This window comes from Pantherophis guttatus, chromosome 16 (assembly GCF_059756535.1).
Source record: "Pantherophis guttatus breed Tessera chromosome 16, ASM5975653v1, whole genome shotgun sequence".
In the NCBI taxonomy this organism is placed as follows: Eukaryota; Metazoa; Chordata; class Lepidosauria; order Squamata; family Colubridae; genus Pantherophis; species Pantherophis guttatus.
Window position 1 is genome coordinate 10,982,615 of NC_142078.1, and position 22,283 is coordinate 11,004,897.

Below are 22,283 nucleotides of genomic sequence, written 5' to 3' on the forward strand. Positions count from 1 at the left end.
TTTTTTTTCTGTGGGAAACGGGTCCAAATGGCTCTTTGAGTGTTTAAGGTTGCAGACCCCTGCCCTAAAAGCACAAGAGATGGATTCACACGTGCATCTTTCTACCCCCTTGGGAGAACCGAACCCGATCCACATTAACCATCATTCTGCCATTATGTCCAAAATGAGAAACCATCATTGAATAGGATCCTGGGTTAGTAAAACTTACCTGAAACCACAGTTTGCTGTTCTGGGCATTACATGTCACAGTGGCTCAGTATTTAGCCATAGACCTCCCCCCAAAAATAAAAAAATTCAATAACAGGTCAAAAAAAAAAAAAGGATCAATGCAACATTTGGACCTTGAGAAGGAATTCAATTAGGGATGTCGCTCAAAATTATGCTGGGATTAACAGCAAAAAAAAAATGAAAAATGATTATGCTGGGTATGACAGCAAAAACAAGAAGGATTATGCTGGGATTAATAGTAAAAATGAAATGATTATGCTGGGTTCAACAGTAAAAATAAAGATTATTACACTGGGATTAACAGTAAAAGATGATGATGAAGATGAAGATGATGTGTTGGGATAAACAGTTAAAATAAAGATGATTGTGCTAGGATTAGCGGTAAAAATAAAATGTTTATGTTGGGATTAATAATTAAAATTAGGATGATTATGTTGGGATAAACAGCAATGAAGATGATTATATTGGGAGCAACAGTTAAAATATTGTTTAAATGCTTATAATAATTGTAATGATTTATATTTTTAAAATACATTCATCCAAGCAAAAAGAAAAAGAAAAATGAAATATTTGGTTAGGATTTAAAGATTTAAGTAACGGGTTTTTGGGATAACGGCATTGTTAAATAGACAGAATTTAGAGAAATAATTGAGTAAAATATTAAGTTGTGTTAATTGAAAATTAAGATTTGTTAGTGATTTGTACCAATTTATGACCGGATCAATGCTTTGCTTTGAAAAGACTCATTTTATGTTTATGTTTTTTAAAAAAAAAAATTCAAAAAATAAATAAATTACAGCCTTCTATAACCAGACACACAGTCAGAACACCCAAACAGAACTCATGGATGCTAGATTTCAAACAACCGTTTCAAGAAGCTACGTTTGTCGTGTTATATAGACTCCGGTATAAACCACAATAGAATAATAGCAAGTTTGCTAGGATATGCTTAATGGGGAAGGATTTTGTTCCTCTGGGTGAAACCATGATGCAAAGATGCAGAGGACAATTAACCAGTGGAACAGAAGTTGCCTTCAGACCAGTGGTGAAATCCAAATTTTTTTACTACCGGTTCTGTCGGGGTGGCTTGGTGGGTGAAGGGGAAGGATACTGCAAAATCCCCATTCCCTCCCCACTCCTGGGGAAAGGATACTGCAAAATCCCCATTCCTTCCCCACTCCTGGGGGAAGGATATTGCAAAATCTCTATTCCCACCTCACTCTGGGGCCAGTCAGAGGTGGTATTCGCCAGTTCTCTGAACTACTCAAAATTTCCGCTACAGGTTCTTTGAACTACTCCAAATTTCCGCTACCGGTTCTTTGAACTACTCAAAACATCTCAAATATCTCAGAACATCTCAAGTTGCCACCAGCTTCAAGGACAGAAAGACCCAAATGTTCTTCTGTCTCAAACATACGTGACATGTCAATTCTGTTTCCCTGCCGGGTTGCCATGAAGGCAACCTCTTTGTTCATCACGCTAAGCCAGTCTTTTCTAATCTGGATAGCCTCCAGGGGAATGATCTCAACCTTCCTTGCAGCCTCTTTCCCCAATCATATTGTCCAGGTTTGCCTGGATGATCCAGGGAGTTTTTAAATCAAGAGTCGGTTGAATAAATAAGCCATAGCGGCATAGCGCGCACAGAACACTAAGCCTACATTGATGGCGTGCTCCAGTATTTATTTATTTTTTATTTATTAATTTTATTTCTATACCGCCCTTCTCCCGAAGGACTCAGGGCGGGTAAACCAGGCAACCATCTCAAACCCTCAATATAGAAGTCCCCCAAAGGCGGAGAGGGGGGGGGAGGTTTGGTTCCAAAAGGCAAGTGGACTTTCTTAAGTCTTTTCTTTGAAAACGTTTCACTTCTCATCCAAGAAGCTTCTCCAGTTCTAACTTGGATGAGAAGCGAAACGTTTTTGTTAAAAACAAACAAAAAACAACAACAACAACAGGAAATTCCACTTGCCTTTTGGAAGAAGCATCTTTGGATATAGATAGATAGATCTCTAGATAGATAGAGGTCTAGGTAGAAGGATAGATAGATAGATAGATAGATAGATAGATAGATGAGAGAGAGATAATAGATAGAGATGATAGACAGACACAGGCAGACAGATATCTAGATGAGAGAGCTAATAGATAGAGATGATAGACAGACAGACAGACAGATTATATATATATTTGTCTTCTTAAGTTTTCGCGGGTGTGCATATATAATATATTTGCAGATAGATAGATAGATAGATAGATAGATAGATAGATAGATAGATAGATAGATAGATAGATGATAGATAGATGATAGATAGGGAGGCACGGAGGGAGAGAGGGGGGGGGGAGAGAGAGTCCTCCAAAGATGCTTTTTCCAAAAAACATAATATATCCACTAAGCTGCGTGGGGAGATCCGTGTATTTTTATATATAACACTGATTAAGCCATAGTTTATAGTTACACTTACAACCAGGACCTCATAGGGAGACCTGTAAACCACAGCAGAACTATGATTCTCGGCCATGGATTCAGAGAGATGCCTCCCATCACAGCTTGTCAGTCCTCACTTGATGGGAAGCTTTCTTGTGATCAAACCTGAGTTATTTTGTAAGCCAAGCAGGGAAGAGTAACCTTGGTAACATAACTATTAATTCGGTTAGAAAACAAGAGTACGAAGAGTTCAGTTTGCATGCATCTCTTAGAAAAGATAGGTAGTTTTTATTTATCAAGCCATTGCAAAATTAATTTTGCTGTTAACGTTCCATGAATTGTTTTGGCTACCTACTAATAGGTGAAGATTTAAGACAGTCATGAATATTTAATTTAAAAGGGGGGGAAAAAACCCCTGCCAATTAAAAATCCTTTAAGAGAAGGCAGCTCAATATCTGAACATTAAATATCTTACGCCAATTAGGATGATTACTTCTCGGCCCCTTCATTTTGAAGAATTGATTTTTTTTTCTCCCCCAAGGTTTTCTTTCTACACTTTTGTCCTATAAGGCATATGATACAAATAATAATGATTGGATTTTAATCACGCGGAGGCCACATCGCCGCGTTTGCAGACAGATCTAAAACAAGCCCAAGGAAACCAAGATATTTGAGGATTGCTTTCATAAGAGATGCGCCAGTTGTAAACGATCAAGGTTTCAGAGCTGTATATTTTTACAGGAACTGGTTATATACGAGAAATAGCAGATGGAAACTAATCAAGGAGAGAAGGAAACTAGATCTAAAGGAGAAATATCCTGACACTTGAGAACAATTAACCAGTGGAATGACTTGCCTTCAGAAATTGTGGGTGCTCCATTGCTGGAGGTTTTTAAGAAGAGACCGGACAACCATTTGTCTAAAATAGCATAGGGCCGAGATGGCTAACCTATGGCACGCATGCCACAGGTGGCACAGGGAGCCGTATCTGTGGGCACGTGAGCGTTGCCGTAGCTCAGCTCCAGCGCGCGTGTGCATGCCAGCCAGCTGATTTTCGGGCCTTCTGGCCACTTGCGCCCACCAGAGGGTATCCGGGGTGGGTGGATGGGGAAGGCTGTTTTTGCCCTCCCCAGGCTCCAAGAAAGCCTCTGGAGGGTGAAAAACAGCGCTAAAAAAGGAACATTTTGAAGCCTTCCGAGTCTGCAAAATACAACAGCGAGGGGAGGGGGAATCCGCTGTGCCACGCGATTTAGATTAGCTAGAAAGCAGGAAAACCGACAATTCTAGCTATTATCAATCGCGCGTCACAGCTGATCGTCGCCCAACTGATCATCGGAAATACCAGTTCACCCGAACTGGTAGCATTTTATACTACCGGTTCACCTGAACCGGTCCGAACCAGTAGCATTTTACCCCTGGTGTTATGGGAATGTGCGTACGTTCAAACTATCAACAGAGTAGATCAATCGGCTGTAATATTATCATCAAAAGTTGCATGGGGATGCCAAAATCTGCAAGATGGACACCATGTCATGTTTCTTCTTGCCTATACTGAGCAGCACTTGATCTTCTAAATTTTGTTGTGATCTGCCAGCAGCCTGCAGAGCTGGCAGCGGAGTCGGACAGCGATGAGGCTGAGGAAGAACAGGGGCCAGTCCTGGAGGCTGGGGAAGGCCCAGATGAGGGCTCTGCGTCGGAGGCAGAGATGGGGCCAAGGCCATCGGGAGTGATGTGCGGACTCCGGAGCTTCCAGAGGCTGACAGTAGAGAGGCAGAGGAACAGGAGGAGCCTGTTCCTAGTGCACATATGAGAAGAGCTGCCAGAAGGCAAGAGCAGCTGCAGCAAAGAGGATGACTCGGGAGTAGGGCCAAGAGATGATTGGCCCCTCCCATAAGGCTTAAAAGACCAGCAACGGCTCTTGGGCTCTTTGCCGGAAAGCAACCGTTGAGAGATTTGTTCTTGTCTTGCTGCACTTATCTCTTGTCGGCATCTTCTGCTTCTGAACTTTTGCCAAAAGAAGCCTTTGGCAGTTTGCCTAATTATATACCAAGGTTGGTGATTAGACTGAAGAATTTGTGTTATGAAGAATTTGTTTCGATTTAGTTTGGACTACGCTGAGAATGAGTTAATTCTCAGCTGTTCTAATAAAGTCTGTTTTCGAATTGTTTGCGTATAATACTACCTACTTGGGCTTGGGTCACAACAGATTTGGACACTTTCTCCCCCACCCCACCCCACCCCCCGCTAACTAAATGCCACAGACTATCAAGGATTCTCACTATTCAACCCACAGCAAAAAAGATCCCAACGGAATGCCAAAAGTTCCAAACCCAACACTGCCCTTCCTGAAAATACCCACTACTCAAATCAGGGACCAACTGGTTTGGTTTTTCCCCCCTAACCTCAGCTCCTTCATCTACCCAATAGACTCAGAACTTTGAAAGATTTCTGCAGCTCGAATGACACAACGTAAAGTTAATCCAGGGACGACAGCCAGGTGGTCATTTAGAATTTGAGGCCAACTCCTGCTCCGCTCGGGTGGAGAAGAAGAATGGCCCCAAGGAAAAACAAAAGGGAGACAAAACCAGGGATCTGAAATCGAAGCTAGAGTTTGCAGAACGACAGAAGAGGAGAGGGGAAAGCCCTCCTGGAAGCAGGACTTGGATCATTGGAGGGAAAGGGGCAGAGAGAGGTCCCAGCATGCCACCACGGATGATCCAGCTCTCCTACCGATCCACTTGTCACAAATTAAAGGCTGCGAGAAGCGTAGAATCAATGCATAAGCCAGCACTTTCCCTAATCTGGGATCCTTCAAGTACAATAGCCCAGCGGTCCCCAAACCTTGGCGACTTTTAAGACTGGTGGACTTCAACTCCCAGGATTCCTCGGTCAGCCATGCTGGCTGAGGAATTCTGGGAGTTGAAGTCCACAAGCCTGGCTGAGGAATTCTGGGAGTTGAAGTCCACAAGCCTGGCTGAAGAATTCTGGGAGTTGAAGTCCACGGGTCTGGCTGGATAAATCAGGGCTGTCCAACCTTGGGAGACTTTAAAGACTTGTGGACTTCAACTCCCAGGATTCTTGGGTCAGCCATGCTGGCTGAGGAATTCTGGAAGTTGAAGTCCACACATCTTAAAAGACGCCAAGTCCTTGCGGTAACCTACAACATCCTCCATCACACCTGGCCAGCGCTTCTGGCAGGGGAATGATGCGAGTTGTAGCCCAAACGCAACAGGTGATCACTTAGTGGATGGAAAGGGAGCCCATTCTGGTCCACTGAAGCCCAAAAGTCTGAGCAATGGCTCTCGATAAGCAGCAGCAGTAGTAGAAGCAACAGCAGCAGCAGAAGCAGCAACAGCCTTGGGGCGTGTCTTGCCTTGCCTCCTGCAGAACTTGGCCCTGGGCAGGGTCTGTCTGGGCTACGTGCCTGCTTCTGTCCTGCTTCTTCCAGCTCTGGCCATGCCTGTTTGGACCGCGCCTTGGTCTTGGCACCTGGCAACCAAGAGCAGACCTCTGCTGAGGCCTGACAAGAAAGCAACAGACTTTAATGTGAAGTCCACCGTTCCCCTTCAAACCAACAAAAGAGCAAAACAAAACAAAACACCACAATGTGGTTGCAAACCAGATTGGCAAGGGAAGGAGGGAGACAAAACAAAACAGAGGGGGGAGGTGGGGGGGTCTTCCACCGACAACTGAATTCACTTTGCTGGGCCTGGAGTGTCTTGGAGGTTCCTCGCCACCGTTCCTTCTGAGAACAAAAGGTGGAGGCACTCACCAAGTCCGATTCGTCGCCGTCTTCTTCTTCTTCGATGGAGTCCGCAGAATCTTGTTCCTCCTCCGACTCTCCGTCCACCATCTGTGATGGACCAAAGAGAGGTTTCACGTGAAAACAGAGAAGGCTGAGCAAACTAGGTTACACCTGACCAGATCTGTAGGCTATCAAGTCCGCTAGCTTGGTCTTTTATGTCTGTGGAGATTCTCACATCATCCAGGTGATGGTTGCCCTGAACAGAGGTGGTATTCAGCCGGTTCGGACGAATCGGTAGCGGAGATCATGGGTGGGCCCGCACCGGCTCTATGCCATCCCTATTTAGGCACATTTTTGAGGCCGGCCGTAAGTGTGGAAGGTGTGCGCATGTGGCAAAACGCAAAACGTATGTGCGGAAGGCATGCGTGTGTGCGGCAAACCGGTGGTAACGAAATGTGAAACCCACCCCTGGCCCCGAAGGTGCTTTCCCAAAAAAGGGGACCTGGACTTTATTCTTGAAAATATTTCTCATCTGAACAAGGAGCTTCTTGGATGAGAAGCGAAACGTTTTCAAGAAGAAGAAGAAAAACAAGGAAGTCCAGATGCTTTTTTTTTTTTGGAGCAGCACTTTTGGGTCTATTGCTACGTGAAGAGGTGGAACCTGCAACTCCCTAAATTAGGAAAGTTAAAAGCCCGAAGGGTTAGCTCCTGTCTGCATTCTCATCATGCCTCAGCTGAACTGGGGATGCTGGGGTTTTGATAAGGTGAAACAGGAAACCCCACACTGCCAACTAAATCTTGGAGGCAGAGGCGGTATTCAGCCGGTTCGGGCAAACCAGTTGTAGCGACCTGCGATCCCGTCCTATATCGCTGTGGTTTTGACATCACATGCATGCGTGGAGGGCCCATGTGAATTCCCGTGTTGTTTGATGTCGCACACATGCAGGGACGGCACACGCTCACATTTCCGGTGCTGGGCGAACCGGTGGAGACCGAATATGAATCCCACCTCTGCTTGGAGGCCACCTAAAGCCATGTTCTCACACGCCAATGTCTAATGTTCTAATGACCATCCGAGATCACCTTTCTGGTATTGCTAATGTCCGTCGTGTCTCTGTCGTTAGCAGTTCTGTTCTCCTCCACGGGAAAAGTGGCGGTCTGATCGGCTCCACGTTCATCTTCTTCCTCTAGTTCATCTGAGTCGTCTTCTTCGGAATCAACCTCTAAACGTTCCCCGTTCACGTGTCGGCTGCCGTCGTCCTTCTCAACCTGGAGATTTTCCCACACATAAAAGTCAACGGTGAATCTAGAGCTCACGGGACATTCCCGCGGTGTCTTATTTTGGACACTTTGTGGAACGGAGAAAGTGAAATTAAGAGTTATAAATGAGCAGTGTTCCGAGGGGCTGTCACAGAGAGGAGGGGGTCAAGCTATTTTCCAAAGCACCTGAAGGCCAGACGAAGAACAATGGGTGGAAAGTGAACAAGGAGAGACTCAACCCAGAAATAAGGAGAAATTTTCTGACAATAAGCTGGATGACTACTACCACTCTATAAACCCTTAGTAAGACCACACCTTGAATACTCCATCCAGTTTAGGTCACTCAAACTATAAAAAAATGTTGAGACTCTAGAAAGAGTGCAGAGAAGAGCAACATTAATTTAATTTAATTTAATTTATCGAATTTCTATGCCGCCCAACTCCCAAGGGACTAGGGGACTGGAAGCTAAAACCTACGATGAACGGTTGCAGAATCTGGGCATGGCTAGTCTAGTGAAGAGAAGGACCAGGGAAGACATGATAGCAGTCTTCCAATATTTGAGGGGCTGCCACAGAGAGGAAGGGGTCAAGCTATTTTCCAAAGCACCTGAACGCCAGACAAGGAACAATGGATGGAAACTGAACAAGGAGAGATTCAACCTAGAAATAAAGAGGAATTTTTCTGACAATCAACCCATGGAACAGAAGTTGCCTTTGGAAGTTGTGGGAGCTTCATCACTGGAGGCTTTCAAGGAGAGACTTGGACTGCTATCTGTCAGAAATGGTGTAGGGTCTCCTGCTTGGGTGGGGGTTTGGACTAGAAGACCTCCATGGTCCCGTCCAACTCTGTTATTCTGTTAAATTAGTGGTCCATCAAATTCTAGGGTGTCTCTAGGAATTAGCCATGGCTCTTTACAGATGCAAAGAGGACACAGAGAGAGACTTTCATAGGTGTACCTGACAATGCAAGAAACTCAACACGGATCTTTCCAGATGTAGAATGTATGTTCTCAAGCAACTACACTCACTCAAGGGCTTGGTGCACACTAAGCCATCATAAGACTTGCTGGTTTTGGATTAGGGTGTTATACTGGCCCAGCCAATAAGGTTCAGTCGGCCTTGGTTAATAACCAAGCCATGGTTCAGCTGATTTTGAAAGTAGAGGTAGTCCTTGACTTACAACAGTCCGTTTAATGACCATTCGAAGTTACATCACTGGGAAAAAAGGTGACTTATGACTGTTTTTCACACTAAGAACATATGATCCCAATTCAGACGCTTGGCAACTGACTCGTACTTATGACGGGTCACGCGATCGTGGGGAAGCCAGATTCCCTTAACAATTGTGTTAATCACTTAATGAATGCAGTCCAGAAAGGGTTCGTAAAATGGGACAAAGCTCACTTAACACAAAGGTCTCATTTAGCAACAGAAATGTTGGGCTCACTTGCGGTCGTTAAGTCAAGGGCTACCTCTAGCTGCTTAAGAAAGACACGCACGCACACACACCAAATCAAAATCTTCCTTCTCAAAAGAATGCCTTTCGGGTAGATTGAGTAGAAGCTCCTACAGAAGATCTGAAGACCAGACACTGGCCAGAAATGATGAGTTATGATCCTATATAAGTGGAAGGGCAGAAAGCTAGAAGGACGTATGTTGAAGAGCTAAATATTTGTGTGCGTATTTCCGAGCAGGAGAAATAGAAGCTAATTCTATTCCCAAGTAGTCATAAAAATACCAAGTAACCAATACTGGAAGATGCTGCCCATATCTTTGAGCAGATCAAGGAGAAAAAGACACTCTGGAGAGAAAAATGGATGAAATTCAACAAGAGGGCGCTTATTTTTAAGGCCAAATTCTTCGCAAATCAGGGCGGAAAAGGTGGCTGGGGAAGACAGACAAGTCCTTCAATCGTGTTTCTGAGCTTTATTGGACCAGCAAATCCCATGTCACGGCATGTCATACATCTTGAGCACCTTCTTCTCGCTTCTCACCTTGCCGTCTGGAGAATGAGCGATGCTTTTGAACATCTCAATCACCGTCCTCTGCTTTAAAACTTTGGTCTTCTTCTTGGGAACCAGGCTATACGTTCCCATCCTTCGTTTCTTCTTTCGAGATACTGAAGTAGCTGCAGAGGAGGACACGGAGAAAGGCCCATCAGGGAGGAGCAGGGAGAAGGCAGGTTCTGCAGGGACAGGCTAGGAGGAATACTGCCCAGGACAACAGATGCTTAATGAGGCATTTCCTTCTCTCCTCTCGCTCTTCTCCCCCCCCCTCTCTCTCTTCTCTCTCTCTTCTCTCTCTTTTGTCTCTCTCTCCTCTCTCAATCTTCTCTCTCTCCTCTCTTTCTCTTCTCTCTCTCTCTCCTCTCTCACTCTTCTGTCTTTCTTCTTTCTCCTCTTTCTCTTCTCTCTCTCCTCTTTTGCTCTTCTCTCTCTTCTGTCTCTTTATCCTCTCTTCTGTCTCTCTCTCTCCTCTCGCTCTTCTCTCTCTTCTGTCTCTCTCCTCTCTTTCTCTTCTCTTCTCTCTCCTCTCCCTCTCCTCTCTTTCTTCTCTCCTCTCTTTTGTCTCTCTCTCCTCTTTCTCTTCTCTCTCTCTCGCTCTTCACTCTCTTCTCTCTCTCTCCTCTCTCTTCTGTCTCTCTCTCCTCTCTCACTCTTCTCTCTTCTGTCTCTCTTTCTCTTCTCTCTCTCTCCTCTTTCTCTTCTCTCTCCTCTCTCCTCTCATTCTTCTCTCTATCTCTTCTCTGTCTCTCTCTCCTCTGTCTCTTTCTCTCCTTCTGTCTGTCTCTCTCTCTCTCACACACACACACACACACACACAAAGGGAAAGCGCCTAAGATCTAATACCATCTGCTCTCAGAATTACCACTATCTGATTGAATCTGATAGAATCTGGGAGCCACTGCCCTGCAGGGACTTGACAGAACTTGGAAATGGGGGAGGTTAAGGATCCAGAAGAACCCCAGATTACACTTTCTCTCCATTCCGAGGATAGGGGTACTCAACCTCTTCTCAGACCGCTCCGCTTCAAGCTGAGCTCTCTTAACCCCTGAGCTTTCCCCTTTTACCTGTCTGTGATTTTGAGGCGGCCACGTAGCTCTGATTCTGAGGTAGAGATGAATGAAGGCCGGAGATGGAGGAGAGCGAGGCGGGCTTCCCGAATTCCAGAACGGCTTTGCTGCCGTCTTCCTTAGGCGTTCTTGATTCTTTGGGGTCTTTGTTGGTATGCTGGAAAACAGAAAGGGGGCCTGTTATTTTTTTTTTTTTAATTTGATTTATATTTATATTTATATTTATATTTCGCAGTGGGGGGGAAGGGATTAAAGAGCGGGAAACGACATTTAAAAGGATGCCGGGTGGGGTGGGGGGAATCCGTTCGGTGAAATAATATTGGGTTAGGATAGAAGCAGATCTAAAATAGTAGCAAGGAATGCAGCCTATGAAAGCAGCCACATCCAACAGAGCTATTCTGACCCAGGCTTCCTGAGAAAGCATAAATCACAATCTTAGTCCCCAAAAAAAACCTCTTTTGTTGAGACGGCTGTGAATTATGGTCATTCACAGCCCGTAATGATTCACAAGCAGTCTGTGCAGATTCTGACAGATGTCTGCTCGAGTGGACACAGTCTTTCAGGGTAATGTTGATAAGCACCCACCTTTATCTCCCTTGAAACGCTGCCAGAGACCTAATTGCCAATTAGTTTTGCAAGGCCAAACGGAGCACAGAGTCAAACAGGACTTCTCAGAGCTCGAACCGGCTATATGAACTAATTTGCTTCCTGCAAAGGCTCACAGTCCGTGTGCTCCTCTTTTATGTCTTATGGAAGGGGCCAATCAACTCCAAGCCTTACTCCCAAGTCGGCCCTGTTTTCTTAATTGTTCCTGTCTTCTGGCAGCTCTGCGCATGCGCACACTAGGAACAGGCTCACACTGTTCTTCTGCCTCGCTGATGTCAGATTCCGGAGGCAGTACAGCAATCCCAGATGGTCCTGTCCCCCTCTCTGCCTCCAATGCAGAGCCCTCATCCGAGCCTTCCCCAGACTCCAAGACTGGCCCATGTTCCTCTCCAACCTCCTCACTGTCTGACTCAGCTGCCAGCTCCATAGGCCGCCAGCAGACCACAACAAAAGGTATGGATTTCAACTCCCATTTAAGCAAGGGTCGCGCCACTGAGGAATTCTAGAAGGTTCCCTCATGAAGAGGTGCCCAGACTGGCCAAAGCAGAATTAAATGTCATAGAGAAGCATTATCTCTCCTTGAAATCATAACATCTGCATGTCACGTATGTACCACCAGAATTGGTTTGGTGTAGCGGTGACGGCATCAAGCTAGAACCAGGTGACCGGGAGTTCTAGTCCTGACTTAGGCACGAAGCCAACTGGTTGATCTTTGGCCAGTCCTTTTTTTCTCAGAAGAAGGTAAGAGCAAAACACTTCTAAAACTTTTGTCAAGGAAACTTCAGGGACAGTCCTTAGAAGTCAACATTGACTCAAAGGCCCATGTGTTTGCCTGTAGATACACACAGTACTTTTCAAAGAACCATGGGACATAAAGCTCATCCTAGGATTGCAACTTGCACTGTAATTTATTGCATTTTGTATGATCCTCGTCAATCCCCCAAAATCACTCCAGCTACACCAGAGAGAAACATTCTCATATAAAGGTTAAGACTGTTAATAGCAGGCAGCTATTAACACAGCTGCCTGCAATTACTGCAGGTTCGAATCTTACCAGGCTCAAGGTCGACTCAGCCTTCCATCCTTTCTAAGGTAGGTAAATTGAGGACCCAGTTCGTGGGGGCAATAAGCTGACTTTGTATAAATACACAAAAAGTATGAAGGCTATTGCTTAGCGCATTGTAAGCCGCCCTGAGTCTCCGGAGAAGGGCGGCATATAAATCAAATTTAAAAAAAAAAAAAAAAGACTTTGCTTGCAATTATCCAGTTATGCTGGCTACGCTGATGGAAAACGGATTGGTGCTGTTCTTTTAACTTTTGAGGATGATGAATAAAACATATGGCTTGCTAATTTTATCGGTTATAAATAACCGGAAAGGTTTTCCAATCAACACAAGCAGTCAAGCTGAAATCTTTTTTTTGAGATATTTGATAAAGGGGAAGAGAACGTTTTGGACGTGTTTTAAATGTTACGGTGCATTTCGAATTAGTTACCTGGACATTTATCTTAACTGGAATTACCAGACAAATAACTTCAGGAACAGCCACTCAATTGTTCACATTTCCCTTGCATTATGTAGAGTTGTAAAAAAAGCAACAATCCAGGCCTCAAAACCTGTAAAGCGGGTATCAGAATGCCTAGATGTCTGAATTTCAAAAGACCGGAAATATACCGTATTTTTCGGACTAGAAGACACACTCCCACCCCCACCCCCCAAAAAAAGTGGGTGGAAATGTCTGTGTGTCTTATAGAGCGAATGTTGCCGAAGCCCCATCCACCCGCCGACCCCCACCCTTCAGCTTCTGCCTCCCAGCAATTTGCCTCCTTGCAGCAAACATCAAACATAGCCACTTTCAGCACAACCTGATTTAGCACAAGCAGCTGATTGGCAGTTGGATCGGCCTCCCGGAATACCAACGATCAGCTGTTCCAAGATGCAGGGATCACCACTGCCCATTGCTGCTGTAGCTGCCCATCGCTGCCGCCACCTATCACCTCCTCCACACACCCCATTTCTGGCCACCCCACTTTTGGCCTCTGCACATCCTGTTTTTGGCCTCCGCGTGTCCCATTTTTGGCCCGTTCCAGGTGGCGGGGATTGCCGCCGCCTGAACGGGCCAAAAACAGGACACGAGGAGGCCGAAAATGGAACATGCGGAGGCCGAAAATGGGGCGTGCGGAGGCAGTGATAGGTGGTGATGGACGGTGGCAATCCCTGCAGCCTGGAACAGCTGATCGTTGGTATTCCAGGAGGCCGATCCAACCGCCAATCAGCTGCTCGTGCTAAATCAGGCTGTGCTGAAGCTGACGAGGCTGTTTGCTGCAAGGAGGCAAACTGCTGGGAGGCAGAGCCAGATTTTTTTTTTCTTGTTTTCCTCCCCAAAAGCTAGGTGCCTCTTGTAGTCTGGAGTGTCTTATAGTCCGAAAAATACAGTAAATATCTATCGAGAAATCATTTTTTTCGGGGGGGAGGGGGTTTCGTAACCCAAAAAAAGGGCAATCCTGAGAAATTTCCCACCGTGCATCACTGGATACCTCCAGTCCGGTGGGAAGCCTTTAAACTTAGCGTACAGCTTTGCAGAATTGGGCAGGCAATCAATACTCAGAGCTCGCAGGCAGGAGATGCTGGAGGCAGAAAAATAGCCTATTAGCGGAAGAGGTGAAGATAGAAATATCTATTTAAAATCCTGCCTTGCAATGTTTTTGGCCTCCTGGGAGTTAGAATCCCTGGCTGATCTATCGCAAATGATCTGGAGATCCATTAAAAGGGGCTAATCTGTCCATCTCTGATTAGATAGATCTAGCAACTTAGCAAAGTTGGGGTCATTTAAGCAACAATCGCAGAAGGCCAACAATTATGTTTTAATTGGCAGAACGTCCTAAGGACTTGATGACTACGGAGATTCCCGGTCATTCAGATCATGGGTGTTTTTTTTTTTCAAAAGGCAGCTGGACTTTTCTTTGCCTTTTCCTTTAAGAGGTTTTGCTTCTCATCCAAGAAGCTTCTTCAATTCACCTTCAGTTCCCTCCATTTCAACTGAAGAAGCTTCTCGGATGAGAAGCGAAACCTCTTCAAGGAAAAACAAAGTCCGGTTGCCTTTTGGAAAAGCACCTTTGGGCATGGAAAAAAAGGAACTTATGACCGTTTTTCACACTTATGACCATTGCACCATCCCCACTGTCACAGGATCAAAACTCAGACTGACTTATACTTATGACACTTTGCAACTGACTTATACTTATGACATTTGCAGTGTCCCGCGATCATATAATCCTCTTTCTTGACCTTCTGCTAAGCAAAGTCAATGGGGAAGCCAGTTTCCCTTAACAACCACGCTCCTAACTTAACCACTGCACTGACTTAACAACGGTGGCAAGAAAAGGTTGTAAAATGGGGCAAAACTCACTTAACAACTGTCTCGGTTAGCAACAGAAATGTTGGGTTCCATTGTGGTCGTAACTTGAGGACTAAGTATTATGTTAGAGCTGTGGTGGCGCAGTGGTTAGAATGCAGTATTGCAGGCTAACTCTGCCCACTGCCAGGAGTTTAATCCTGACCGGCTCAAGATTGACTCAGCCTTCCATCCTTCCGAGGTCGGTCAAACGAGGACCCAGATGGTTGGGGGCAATAGGGTGACTCTGTAAACTGCTTAGAGAGGGCTATAAAGCATTATGAAGCGGTATATGAGGGCTGTTGCTATTGCTGTTCCTTCCTTCCTTTCTCTTTATCTTTCTCTTCCCTCCCTCTTTCCCATCTTTTCTTTTCCTTCCTTCCTTTATCTCTTTCTTTCTCCTCTTTTTCCATTCCTCTCTTTCTCTTTCTTTCTCTTTCTCTTTCTCTTCCCTCCCTCCCTTCCATTCTTTCTTCTTTCTCTTTTCCTTCCTTCCTTCCTTCCTTCCTTCCTTCCTTCCTTCCTTCCTTCCTTCCTTCCTTCCTTCTGTCCTGGCACAGTGGTTAAAAAGCAGAACTGCAGGGCTAACTCTGCCAACTGCCATCAGTTCAGAATGCAGAATTGCAGGACTAACTCTGCCAACTGCCATCAGTTCAGAATGCAGATTTGCAGGGTTAACTCTGCCAACTGCCATCAGTTCGATCTCAACAGCTCAAGGTTGACTCATCCTTCTATCCTTCCGACGTCAGTAAAATGAGGACCCAGATTGTTGGGGGCCAATAGGCTGACTCTGTAAACTGCTTAGAGAGGACTGTGAAGCACTGTGATAACGGTATATAAATCTAAGGTCTACTGCTATTGCTATATACATTACCAGGTGAGATGGAGACTTGGGCATTGTCTTCCGGGCTCGGTGCACCTTGATCCCGCCTGTTTTTTTAGCTTCTAGGTCCTTGCCGCCCCCGTCTCCAAATTTAGCCGGGAGAGCGCCCTGTGCTTGCATAAAGGGGCTCAAAGTCCTCCCCTTGCTCCCTCCGGCGGGAAGCGTCTTTGCGGCGTGGCCCGGCAGAGCAGCAAAACCACTGTTTGAAGTCCTGACGGGCAGGTCCTGAGCCATCTGCTTGGGCAAAATGTACCCGTTGCTGCCCGTCACCGTGGTCTGGGTGAAGTCGTTTGCTGCTTTGAGGTGGTTTGTCTTCCCAGCATCCCCGTCTCGTTCGGAAAATCCGTTTTCTGCTATCCGGCTCAGCTTGGCCACCGAGTCCCCTTGGCTCAATTTTGCATTGTCCTGAGTGTTCTTGGCTACGCCGGGGTGGCTCTTGAATTCGTTGCACTCCAAGGAACCGTTGGTCTCGCCGTCGGGAGCCATCTTGAGTTCCCCAACTTGCTTGTCTATGGCGCCATCGCCGGCGGCCATAGCATTAAATCCTAGAGAGAGAGGGTAGGGGAAAAAACCGAGAAATTGAAGGGATGCCAAGAGGAAAGAACTGCAGATGTAAGCATCTGTCAGGCTGAAAAAATCAAGACCACCAGTTAGGTTGCAGCATAGATTTATCCAAGAATCTGCTCAAGTCAAGTTCAACACTGAATTGGCGCCAGTTAAGAGTCAATGAAATGGCTTGTGGGAACGCAACAATTCTAAACTGATAACATGTTTAACTCCACCCTCACCTGCCTGCTCTTCTCCTACAGCATCTCATTGTAAGGGCAAAGGTTCATAATGCCAGCTGGTATTATTAATGCAAGTAGTTGGGCCTGTAATAGTACACGGGACCTAGTGAGATGTTTCATTAATGAAAGTCAACTCAGCTTTACGTGTCGCTCTAAACCAATGTCTGATAGTGTTATTCTGGTCTGATTCACACCTAAGTCCCAAAGTCCATTCTTCGAAAGACAGAAGTTCTTTGCAGTTCCTGCATCTACAACCTGTAGCAAAAATCTACAGAGAAACACAGCAGCCAATGAATCAGGCTGTTAATTGAGTTACATTTTTAACACCACAATAGAGATCGGAGAATTTACTCCTAAAAGGATTATATTCTATGTGACTGACAGCAAAGACTGAATACAGAATATAATAGAGTCTTCTAGCCCAAGCAGGAAATCTATTCTATTTCAGACAAATGTCCAAACTCCTCTTTAAAACTTCCACTGTTGGAGCACCATCAACTTCTGGAGGCAAGTTGTTCCACTTGCTGAGAATTAACTGAGAGTTACCTGTCTCAGATCTAGAGCAAGAAGACTTTGCTAGATTTTTATCTAGGCCTGGATCCAAATCAGAAGAAGACCAAGGAGAATGCTGGCATTTATACCAGAGGTGGTATTCAGCTGGTTTTGGCGAACTGGTAGCGGAAATCGCGGCCGGCTCTATGTTGTCCTATTTAGGGATGTTTTTGAGGTCGGGCGCATCACGGAAGGTGCGCGCACGAGCAAAGCACATGCACAGGCTGGGAGCACGCGGGGCAGGCACGCGGGGCAAATCAGTGGTAAGAAAAAGTGAAACCCACCGCTGATTTATACCCAACGGTAACTTTTAGAGATCTGGAAGAGAACACAACTCGGCTGTTGTAATCTTTAGAAAGGATTTGAGGTTATGCTTTCCCTGATAACGTTTTAACTGGAGCTAGAGAATCCGTGGCAGTCGAATGGTGAGGTTTATTGTTCTCCGTATGCAAGAAAGGAAGAGGACACCCTGGATTTAAAAGATGGGACTCACCTTCTTCCTTATTGTTGGTGATGTCTTTCAACAGCTCCGTCTTCATGCAGCCTTCTCGTCTGGTCTCTCCCTTACTCATCAGAGCTTGCTAAACGGGAGAAGGGGAGAGAAAGGTTGAGAAATAGGGAATTTAAACAAACAAATAAGCAGCATTTGGGTTTACGAAGCACTGCTGACCAAGAAGCATTTTAATCCCCACGATTCACCAAGAAAGGAAGTGGACAGCCTGGACTTCAAAAGATTTATTCATTTTCAGGTAGGTGACATGACTAGAAGTTAGGTAGGACAGAAAGAAAATGGTTTGTTTGTTTTTTAAATAAAGGGTGACATGATTAAAAGTTAGAATAAGAGATAGAAATACAAGAAGGAGGAATATTAGCGTTTACACTTGTATATAATTTTATTTTATTTTATTTATTTTATTTGATTTATATGCCGCCCTTCTCCGGAGACTCAGGGCGGCTTACAATGCGTTAAGCAATAAATAATAAAATAAAAGCAATAACAAGAAAACAAGGAATAATTGGATAATGGCAGACTGCAACTTAATATAAATGTGTATAATGAATAGAAATGTAAAACTTGATCGTATGTAATAACTATGATTAATTCTACTAGTTTTATTCGTATTAGAATGTATGACACTCGGGTGCCACACTATTCACGCACTGATATGTTTGTAAAAAAATAAAAAACTTGGGGGGTGGGGGAGATTTATTCCTTTGTAAAATTGTAAAAGGACAGTTTTTTCCCGAAGGCCATCGCTCTGCTAAACAAATAATTCCCTCAACACTGTCAAATTAGTTACTAAGTCTGCACTACTATTCATCTTCTCAACGTTCCCACCACCCATCTCCTCCCACTTATGACTGCATGACTGTGACTTTGTTGCTGGTATCCTTACGATTTATATTGATATTGTTTCCTGATTGCTTATTTGTTCCCTATGACTATCATTAAGTGTTGTACCTTATGATTCTTGAAGAACGTATCTTTTCTTTTATGTACACTGAGAGCATAGGCACCAAGACAAATTCCTTGTGTGTCCAATCACACTTGGCCAAGAAAAAATTCTATTCTATTCTATTCTATTCTATTCTATTCTATTCTATTCTATTCTATTCTATTCTATTCTATTCTATTCTCTATTCTATTCTATTCGAATTGGAAGGCATGCACCCCAGACTTCCAAACCAATTGTTTAGAAATTGAGTGGAAATTGTTTCCACTCAAAAAACATGCCATCAAATGGAAGCATCAGTCGAGCACTCCAATCTCCCTCTATGAAATCGAATGTGCAAAAAGGGTGTGGGAAGTGAGGACTTCCACAGTTCTAGCAAAATTCAGGAAAACACTTTTTTTTTTTTACCCTGGTAACTAAATCTCGATTTCCACCATCCCATCTCCCCTCCCCAACCCCATGGGTTAGTGGGCCTCAACCATTTCTCCCATTAAGTTTCAACTTTGGAATAAGACGAAATGTTCTGATATGTTACTATATAAATGTACATTTATGATGATATGTGTGAAATCAGTAAAACAGAAAAGAAACTGAAAAGAAAGTGTATATAAATAGAAAATTGGGGTTGCTCGGATACCACTTTGGAAAATATCGAATTGAAAATGAATGCAACAATGGAGAGAGAATGGAAAGGGAAGTGGAGGGATAGATAGATAGATAGATAGATAGATAGATAGATAGATAGATAGGAGAAGAGTGGAAGGAGAGAGGAACAGAAGAAAGGGAAAAGGAGAGGAGGAAAGGGAGGGGAAATTAGAGTAGGAGAGAAGGTTAGAAAGGGAGGAAGAAGGGAGAGTAGGGGAAAGGAAGGGGAAGGAGAGGAGGAAAGAAGAAAGTAGAAGAGGATAGAAGAAGGGAGGGAAGGGAAAGAGAGGAGAAGGTGAGGAAGGGTTGTTGTAAAATAAAGGACATGGAATGGTAGAAGAGCAACCCCGAGTTATATTCAATTTTTTTAGGATGAAGAATGAACTAATATGAAAGTTAAGAGAATATGTATGATTAACAATGGATAAGAGACTGTACATTTAAGACATGTTTATGAGAAATAAAAAAAATTAAAAATTCAAAAAAAAAAAAGATGAAATGTTCTGATTTGGAAAAAAAAGGAGAACATTGACCGGACGTAACTGCAAAATCTCTGGATTGGAAGAATCAAAAAGAGGTTTCCGCATCTCGTTGGGTATATACGGGTTGCATACTTTCAAGAATTTCATGACTGAATGTTCTGAATCCAATAACATTCCTTTTCACCTACTTCTGTCCCAAAAGGTTTGTTGCAACCAGTACGTACTGGTTACTCTTACCCTGTTGCCTTAGATATATCTGAAAGCACCTGGCTGAATTGTATGGATTTTTTTTTCCCCCAGTCCTGCTTCCTTGACTTTATGTTTGGGCATAAAAATCTAATGGAAAAGGCAAGCTTGCAACCCTCTACCTCTGGATATAGCAGAGATTTGTCTCAAAACAACATCCGGGGATCCAGTCCCAAAGATGCTTTTTCAAAAATAAATGTTGTAAAAAAGATGTGGAGACTCTAGAAAGAGTGCAGAGAAGAGCAACAAAGATGATTAGGGGACTGAAGGCTCAAACATATGAAGAACGCTTGCAGGAACTGGGTATGTCTAGTTTAATGAAAAGAAGGACTAGGGGAGACAGGATAGCAGTCTTCCAACATCTCAGGGGCTGCCACAAAGAAGAGGGAGTCAAGCTATTCTCCAAAGCACCTGAAGGCAGGACAAGAAGCAATGGGTGGAAAGTAATCAAGGAGAGAAGCAACCTAGAACTAAGGAGAAATTTCTTGACTGTTAGAACAATGAATCAGTGGAACAACTTGCCCCCAGAAGTTGTGAATGCTCCAACATTGGAAGTTTTTAAGAAGAGATTCACACATAAGTCATATCTCAGCAGCACGTAAGTCATATCTCATAGGATGGATCATCCACAGCAACGTAAATGCGTTTGCAAATTCATTCTTAAGAAACCCAGGCAATATTTAGATGAGGTCATGAATGTTAAAAGGGGTGAGATTAGAAAGATCCAAGCCAGAATTAAAGCACGACCATTGTAAAGAAAGATTCTGTCTTCTAAAAATCGGAATTAAACTCATGGGCTCCAGCGCCGCTCAACCCCAGCATTTCCAAAATATGTTTTGAGGATACACAAAGAACAAATGTTTTTTTTTAGTTTAGTTTAAAAAAAACAAAAAAAACCTGGCCAGCCCCATCATCAAAATGAACCCATTTTTTTTTTTGTCTCGGGGGCGATATGGTTTTTAAATAAATTCCATTAAGCTAGAATAGGAATTCAAGAGAAGAGACCTGAAAAGCAGGACAAGCCTTAAAAAGCTTTCAAAACTCAAGGTTGAAACCAAGCAACTCCTCTCCAGAGTCAAGACCGAACTTGAGGATGGATTTTAAGTTCGCCAAGTGTCACATATCTTATCTTTTTTTTTTCCCCTTGAAGATTCTTTTAACCGGTCCATATTCTAAATTCCCCAACTGTCCTTGGGCCTTCAAAAACCTTGGTTGAAGACCTTCTTAATTTACTACATCACAGAAACCAACCAAAAGATGTTCTTTGGTGGGACACGACAGCTCTTGTTCCTTGGTCACTTCCGTCGTGCAAGAAAACCCACCGAATGCCAAGCTTAGCATGGACTCATCCCCGATAAAGCGATCCAGATGGCCGCCTTTACCCCTTCGACCAAAGGGGAGCCCACCGTTTCTCTGAGTAACTGTTTGGCTCTTGGGGCCTCGTTTTTTTAACTCTCAGGGAGCAAGGCTAACATCCAAAGCTCAACCTTTACAAGGCCTCTCTCTCTCTCTCTCTCTTCCTCTCTCTCTCTCTTTCTCTCCCTCTCTCTCTCCCTCTCTCTCTCTTCCTCTCTCTCTCTCTCTCTTTCTCTCTTTCTCTTTCTCTCTTCTCTCTTTCTCTCTCCTCTCTCTCTCTCTCTCTCTCTCTCTTCCTCTCTCTCTCTCTCTCTCTCTCCCTCTCTCTCTCTCTTCTTCTCTCTCTCTCTCTCTTCTGTTGTGAACCTTATGGATCTTCACCAAAACATCCCTGCGTTTTTTTCCCCCTTCCCTCTTTTAGAACTCTCTCGGTTGAGCCCCAAAACTCAACAGCTGGGGGTCGGAAGTGCTCTTCCCCACCCACCACCCCCGTTGGCTCTTTGTCTCGCAAGAAGCCCATCCACCAATTGTTTTCCGTCAAGTTTTTTTTAAAGCATTTCAGGGAGGGGGGAGCAATCACCTTGCTTTAACTCCAAGGGAATCTCCTTTCCTTTCTGGATCCAGCCCCAGAGATGAAGGTTAATGCACACCAAACCAGAACCATGAAAAAAAAAACTCAACCCAAGACTCATGGAGTCTTCCTCATGCACGGAAAACCAAACCAAGAAGCAATATTTTTTTTTTTTTGGCAATGGCCACCCAATCTCTTTCCCAAGCTTCAACGTGCTTCCAAGCGATCCTAGCAGGACCTCCATCCACCCCACCCCACCCCTTTTCTCTTCCCTTCCCCTCCCCGCCCCACTTAAAGGCAAGATAAACTTCCCTGGAGCTCAGACACCTCCATGCCCCAATCTCTCGGCTCCTGATTGGCAGAGAAATCTTATACCCAACCCTCCCAAGCAAAGAAATGTCAGCTTAGCAGCAGATCCAACAAAAGCAAACAGCCAAGCCAAGGTTGTTTCAGAATAAAAGCCTCTGCACTCGTTTTTTTCTGTTAATTTCCTCCCCCCACCCCCTTTTTTTTTTTCCTGCAGCTGTCTGTCTCCGTTCTCCTGCCTACAGGGGCTGAGTGATTAATAACGTTTCGGTC

The 22,283-nt window shown here is 44.4% G+C and overlaps 1 protein-coding gene across 21 annotated transcripts in view; it reads right to left on the reverse strand.

Annotated features, from left to right (window-relative positions):
- EHMT1 (euchromatic histone lysine methyltransferase 1) overlaps positions 1 to 22,283 on the reverse strand; it is a 110,355-nt gene that overhangs the window by 45,721 nt on the left and 42,351 nt on the right. For 10 of the 21 annotated variants that reach the window (XM_087880036.1, XM_087880043.1, XM_087880039.1 and 7 more), the window contains 6 exons: positions 17,444 to 17,531; positions 15,602 to 16,155; positions 10,726 to 10,885; positions 9,650 to 9,783; positions 7,479 to 7,664; positions 6,423 to 6,503 (listed from right to left, as the gene is read on the reverse strand). In XM_087880036.1, the coding sequence (XP_087736162.1) occupies positions 6,423 to 6,503; positions 7,479 to 7,664; positions 9,650 to 9,783; positions 10,726 to 10,885; positions 15,602 to 16,155; positions 17,444 to 17,531 (1,203 nt within the window). Of the gene's footprint in view, positions 1 to 6,023; positions 6,171 to 6,422; positions 6,504 to 7,478; positions 7,665 to 9,649; positions 9,784 to 10,725; positions 10,886 to 15,601; positions 16,156 to 17,443; positions 17,532 to 21,713; positions 22,102 to 22,283 lie in introns of those variants that run through there. The other 11 variants (XM_034425320.3, XM_087880032.1, XM_034425322.3 and 8 more) reach the window with 3 other exon arrangements.